This window comes from Micropterus dolomieu, unplaced genomic scaffold (genome assembly GCF_021292245.1).
Source record: "Micropterus dolomieu isolate WLL.071019.BEF.003 ecotype Adirondacks unplaced genomic scaffold, ASM2129224v1 scaffold_285, whole genome shotgun sequence".
Taxonomy (NCBI): Eukaryota; Metazoa; Chordata; class Actinopteri; order Centrarchiformes; family Centrarchidae; genus Micropterus; species Micropterus dolomieu.
The window spans coordinates 717-7,786 of NW_025744276.1; the positions used below are offsets into that span (position 1 = coordinate 717).

At 45.4% G+C, this 7,070-nt stretch overlaps 1 protein-coding gene across 1 annotated transcript; it reads right to left on the bottom strand.

Annotated features, from left to right (window-relative positions):
• Positions 1–660: 660 nt before the first annotated feature.
• Positions 661–4,798, bottom strand: LOC123967333 (alsin-like; the record flags this gene model as incomplete). Its single annotated transcript, XM_046043397.1, has 6 exons — positions 4,633–4,798; positions 4,061–4,156; positions 3,312–3,457; positions 1,859–2,847; positions 783–1,119; positions 661–677 (listed from the first exon to the last, which is right to left on the bottom strand). Coding segments are annotated over exons 2-6 (1,509 nt in total), but the record flags the coding sequence as incomplete, so codon positions are not given.
• Between the last annotated feature and the right edge of the window lie 2,272 nt (positions 4,799–7,070).

Here is a 7,070-nt window from a genome sequence, read left to right on the forward strand (position 1 = left end):
AAACTAAAGGACTGATGGACCAACATTTCCTTCCTTGAGTGTACTAAAACATATACACACACGCCTTCTGGAGAAGACAATCATCCGTATTCAAGTTGGTTTTATCATGAAGAAATGTTCGAGAGGCCGACTAACACAGTGATCCATGTCAAACTGGTTCCTTTTGGAGGATTATGAGTTTCTCCAGTTCGTCTTGCTTGTTGTGTACTGGCTGTTGCATTCTTGAGTGGCTATAGATGTTTTTCTTGCAAATTAAAAAAAAGCCTACTGGGACACTTGCGGTTATCCTGAAAAAAGGAGCAATACATCTATATTTGAAGCTAATTAGAGACTTTGAAAGGAAGAAAAATCGACTAAAAAATAAGTCACTGAAGTGATTTTCTCAGCAAAATGTCATAACGAATGAACAATTTTGACCTGTTTTCCTCAAAACACTGTAGTAGTAGTGAGTTAGAAGAAATGAGGTAGTAAGTACCACAGAAGCAAGGAAACATTCGGTAGCAACCATGTAGTAAGTAGTAAATAAATAAGTAACAATACAGTGAGTGGTGAGTAAGCAGTTGCAACTTTCTGTGTCCAACTTCCTGGAGAGTCATACACAGAATAAAAAAGACTCAGTTGTGCACAGTGTGATCCGGGAGAAGGCTTTGCCGTGCTTACGGGCTGGATGAAGAAGCCTGAAGCAAAGACAGACACGCAGACTGACATAAACCTGCACATGCGTAAGAAGTACTTACGCAGCAGGGTATAGGAGGAGGATAAGAGTTGAACAGCGTATCTACCCTGTGAGAGGAGTCCCGGGAGCGAGAGGCGCCGCCGCAGATCCTCGGCCTCCTCCTCGCGGATGTCCCCTGTGCTGCAGCTCTTCTTGGCCTGCGTGGAGTCCTCCTGGCGGACACGCTCTGTGGTGGTCTCAGCCACTCCTGGGACAACACCCGTAAGCCCTGCCGGACCACCTGACCTTGACACCCCCGAGGGCAGGTACAAGTTCATCATCTTTTTGAGGGACAACGCCTCATAGGTGGAGGCGACCCGTTCGCCCACTGCAGAAGCGCAGGAGGCCACCAGGCTGTTGAGCGTGGAGCCGGGGGTGGAGGCGGTGAGCCCTCCTGCTGAGGGCTGGAGGAAGAACAAAGCAGAGGCACACACACAGATACAATGCTAAAGTCAGAAACACATTATATCAAGCTTCTATTATACTGTATATGATCAGATCAATGAACTGCAGAAAAAGTGTTCGAAACCTGCGTGTTTTCATTTATAAAAGAAGACAAATTTCCTAAATGTTCTCCTAAATAAAATCTAATTTTGATTTAAATAAGCAGCTACCCGATTATAGAGTTAGTTAATAAGTAATTTGATACAGACATTCAGTGTCAGCCTTTGGTACTCAGCAGTTTCTGTGCAACAGATGCATTTCAGTACCGATGTTTCATACCCAGCTCCGTTGAATTATGCAATATTACTTGTTGGACTAATCAATATTTTGGTTAATAATCACATAAACAGTGAAACGTCTGTGAGGTACAAACGTGTAGAGGATCACCGTCATCCTCTCCGATGAAATTTTCTTTAAAAGTCTCTACCTGAGAAAGAGCCTCTTTGAGCTCAAATCTTTTTTATTTTTCATGTTAAGAGAAGCAGGTGCCAGTGTTGCAGGTCGAGTATCAATGTTGGCTTCTGGGTACCAAACTAATTTTACAAGTGTCCATGAACAGCATCTAAAACGGAAAGAATTATATATACTGTATGTACAGTGACCCAGGACATGACTGACTGAAAGGACAGGGCTTGTTTCTGATTTTCATATCAGACAGTACTGGATGTTTCCTTATAGTTACGATCCAGTCCAGCTCACCAGCAGAGTGTGCGGTCCTCCAGCAGTCCCCTTAACCGGCTGCTCAACCTGGGTGCTGTCTGACAGTTTCTTCAGGTAGTCTTTGACAGCCTGCTCATCTGGATAGGGTGAGCTCTTGACCTCCAAAACACCACCACCTTCAGAGTGAGCCGAGGGGTCCGGGTCTGAGGCTGGCAGCGCTCCGTTAGCCAAGGCCGATTCCTCTGTCTCCAGGTCCTGATGGTGTGTGATGTCTGAGGAGGGGTCAGCACCTTCAGCAGGTGCGGAGGATGCTGAGTTTAAAGTGGCGGTATGGGAGGGTAGGACTGGCTCAGACGGGGACGTTTTGAGACCTTGAGTGGGAGCAGGCGCCTCCAGCACGTCCTCATCCACGGCGAGCTCTACACCAAGGGGGCAGTAGTGACCGTCAGAGATGATGACATGGTCCTCTTTGTCCGTCATGGTGTAAAGTAGCTGGTTACACTGTCTGCATTTGTCCACAGGTGCCCGGTGGATGTCCTGAGGGCCCAAGCAACGCACCAGAGCCAGACTGTGTGAAGCCCCACAGGCCACCTGTAATACATACCTGCCCGCTAAATGCTCAACCTTTTGTGGTTTCCAGACAGGGAAGACTGTGGCATTGAGGCCCAGCTGGCAACCGCTGCCCCATGCCCACACCTCCCGCTGGGCCGACAGCGCCAGGGTGTGCTGCTCCCCGCAGGCCAGCTCCCGGACTGAGACAGTCTGTGGGGGGCTGGCGGCGGAATCCACCAGAGCGACGGGAGTCGGGTTGGAGACGGTGCTGAGGCCCGACAAGCCGCACTGACCCGAGTTGTTGTCCCCCCACATGTGGACACCACCGTCCTCTGTCACCGCGCCGCTGTGGAAGCTTCCAGCTGCAACAGCGACCACCTGCTGGCCGCTGAGCGCGCTCTCCAGGGTGGGTTTCTCTGTCTCGGGCACTTGACTCTGCTTCCATGGCAACTCCCCAAAACTGTACACCTGCCCCCCTGAATTGGGAGCAACAACAGCACAATAATCAGAGGAAGATGACAGCTTGTCTCATCATAAAGTTTGTTTTGTCAGTTGTGAAAAAAGCTTAAAGTTGGAGGGAACTATTTTTTCACCACACAACAATAATATTCTTTCACACAGTCAATGCAGGCTTGCTTCGATTAATCAATTCATTACTAAGTATGTTTGTAAAACAATAGTCCAAAGTATCCATATATATCTCAATTAATTAATTCAATTTCCAGGCAGAATTGATTGGATGTTTTAAATATTTATTGATTATCTTTCCTCCCCACTCAACAATGATAAAGTCTAGGGAGGCTCAGAGTTTAAGATGGCAACCATTAAATGCAGTATCCCCAGTTCTCTCCCTCAATTTCTGTCACCTGTCTACAGTTTGTTTGTAATGAAGCCATACAAATACCCTAAAGATAAAAAAACAAACAATAACACATGTTACCTTCCACCAGCAGAACACCATGCCGTGTGCCCAGGGCGACCTGAAGGACAGGCCGGGAGAGGAGCAGCCTTTCTGGGGTGACACTGCAAGAGTAGCCCTTCCAGGTGTGAAGCAGGCCTCGCTCACCCCCACCGTTATCCCCAGAGCTGAGAGTGATCAATAAGAATGGAGCAGTGGGTAAGACACATGCCTTTGGTGTGAGAGACCCGGGTTCAAATCCAATGTGAGACACTAATGTGTCCCTGAGCAAGACACTTCACCCCTAGTTGATCCAGAGGCGTGCGACCTCTTATATATAGCAATTGTAAGTCGCTTTGGATGAAAGCGTCATCTAAAATGTAAATGTATCATGTTTTGCAAACTGATTCTACAGTTGAAATCCCAGAGGGCTGCCAACACAAACAACACCAGGTATCACAAACAGCCACGGAAACGTAACGTTCTTCAGACAAGAAACATGGCAGCATATTGGGAAGGACACAAGTAAACAAGAAAAACAACAATTATAAGATGACTAGCTGTGAAGAAGAGATGACAGACATGAGACAGACAGGACAAACTCTCAGGATTTGGCCTGAGCCAGTGTTTCCGTGCAGCATAACATCTGAACAACAGATGTTTTGTGGGTGAAAGCAGAAGTGAACTTCATCTGTAGGCGATGTCACATGGTGATCACATCCAGCCTGCCAGCCAGAAAGCATCAGTTCAGCAGAATAATCCTCTTTAGGAAGGGCTGGGCATAGACCTACCTTTTCCTCTGGGTTTCCATCAGGGGGGGTTAATGCTCCATCAGCAGGTCAGGCAAAAGGCTGCTGCTGCTGCTGTCGTTAGGACTGAATGCAGACCTACAATCCAAACAAAACAAACCTCATTAGCTGAGAGAGCTGCAAAACAAACAGTCCTGCTAGCTCATATACTGCTGTCAGTGCAAACACAGTCATGGAGGTTACAGAAAGTCTGACAGTCGACCTGGATTTTAGGGGAAAACCTATATGGAAATCCCTACAATCAGAAAGAGAAGGTGTAATGTCAAAATGAAACCAACAGTTATGGTTTCATTTTCATGTGGTTTAAATATTTGCTTCTAGCTCTGGTCGGTGACCCAACACCCAACATGTGCTTCATAAAATGAGCATTCGTTACCTGCCACCTCAGACAAGTGTTCGCACCTGTTTCTGGCTGCTGGTAGCTAACGTGTTAACTTTCATCTTTCTAGCTAACAGTCGCTAATCAGCCATGCTAACTAGCCTAACCGCTAGCCCAAAACACAGTCTCCGAACAGTGTCTCCTCCTTCGTGGAAAAAAGCCTCTTCTTTCTTACCAGCTGGCTCTATACAGCACTCCTTGATGGGCTGACTCAGACAGAGAAGCAAGTCACACATCCGTTGAGTTGTTAAACAGCAGAATGCCGCTGCTTGTTGTTAATCTGCTGATGTTGCCACAGAGCCTTACGCCAAAGATCGTTTCTGCGCCGGAGGGTTTGCTCAGCAGCGACACCGAGCGACGACAGCCCTTCAAGTGATTCTACACACTATGTTAAAAACTCTTCCTTCTGCGGTGGTGGAGGAAGGATTCAGCTCCTTTTCTTAAGCAGAATTACTCACTTTGATACAAGTAAAAGTCCTGACATTGTTACTTAAGTAAAAGTATGTGAGTATAATCAGGAGAATGTCCCTGTGACTGTCATAGGCCTACTATTATATATTCGGCATATTCCGTCATTATTATTCCTCATGGTTTAATGTAAAGCAGTATTTTACTGCTGTAGTTGTTGAGCTGAAGCTCATTTTGAACTATTTTGTATCAGACCGCAACGACTATTTTCATTGTGGCTTAATCTTCTGATTATTTTCTCCATTAATCGATTGTAAAAATACTGAAAAAAAGTGAGAAATGGCATTAACAATTACCCAGAGCCCAAAGTGCTCATTCATTTTCGGTGAATCAACTAACTGATTAATACTTTCAGTTTTACTTGTATAAACTGGGGGGTATTTATGACAAAACATCAAATTTGATATGCTCTTCATATGTTTTACAAAAAATCTTAATCTGTAAAGTAACAGATGTCAGAGAAGAGGAGTGGGAGTAGGAAGTAGCGTGAAAAGAAAGGCTCAATTACAGAGAGCCTAATGAATTTGAACAGACTGTTGATTAGGAGTCACAGTGTTTCTGTTTAAAACACCACATTTGTTTTAAGACATAACTCCTTATGAACTGATATTGGATGAAAACAAACACACATGTGGTCTGTTGCTCATCTTCTGGATAGAAATGAAAACCTGTAAGGATGCAGTGTTCAGTGGCGATCAGAGTATGTCAGGTTTTGCCCTTTTGAACTGATTTAGGGGCATTTACTAAACTCTGAAATAATGTATAACTGTTACATAAACACTTAATATACAGCTCAAATATTTGTTTTATTTGAAAAAGATCAAGTGAGCACAGCCAACAGCTGTGTTTGTTTGGGGTCTGTCATGCTGCTGCTCGTTTCTCTTGTCCGCTGCTGAGAAAAGTAACAGAAAGGATTATCATATAGGCCTAGCCTAATTCTTGATGTCCTAATTCGATTTAATAGAACTGCTATTATGCTGAATGCATATTTTGTGTAGGCCTTTTCTTTTACTGGGTGTGGACATTAGAAAACACCTCCTGGCTCTCCAGTTTATTAAAATAATAACACATTTCACAATTAACAACAATTCCCTACACCCAGTTGGAAATCCAGACTTGCTTCCAAATGTACAATTGACTTAAATTGAATAAATAAAATATGTTTCCTGATTCCACACACTCACATCTTCATTAAAATATGAATAATTAATGTTTTCACGACTCATTTAAGACACATAACTCCTTAACAATGTCTTATTCATTACCATTGTTACTGATTTAGTATAAACCTGTATTTTTATCCAAAAATAACGTTTAGATGACACAGACTTTTTTTCAGATTCAAGCAGAGTGGGACCTCTAACAGTTTTTCTCCTCTTGGGTGCTGCTTCCTTCCTAAATTAGCTGTGTCTCAATTCAGGGACCGCATCCTTTGAAGGCTACATTTGAAGACCGAATACGTCACAGTCGATGCGACTAGGCTGTCCCATTTCGAAGGCTCCTTCAAATGCGGCCGACAAATGCAGCCTTCTTTTCGTCCGTTTGGAGGATCCAACCATAAGCTGTGTCTCAATTCAGGGACCGCATCCTTCGTGGCCTACGAAGGCATGCGGCCGCAGAAGGCCGAACCGACCGTTGTTAAATGAGACGGTCTGGTCTACGGAGGACTGTCTATTGCGTCATCAACTGACCCCGCCCTTACCCGTGGGGAAGCGCCCCTCCTGTCGCCTAGCAACCTTCACAGCTACTGTCCACCTGCATGGAGACGAATATTTAGGGCCCGAGCACGACCGTGTGAGGTCCCTATTGAATTTGCTCGGATTATTAGGGCCCGAGCACGACCGTGCGAGGTCCCTATTGAATTTGCTCGGATTATTAGGGCCCGATCACGACCGTGTGAGGTCCCTATTGAATTTGCTCGGATTATATTTTTAGGGCCCGAGGACGACCGTGTGAGGTCCCTATTGAATTTGCTCGGATTATTAGGGCCCGAGCACGACCGTGCGAGGTCCCTATTGAATCTGCTCGGATTATTTTTAGGGCCCGAGCACGACCGTGCGAGGTCCCTATTGAAATTGCTCGGATTATTAGGGCCCGAGCACGACCGTGCGAGGTCCCTATTGAATCTGCTCGGATTATTAGGGC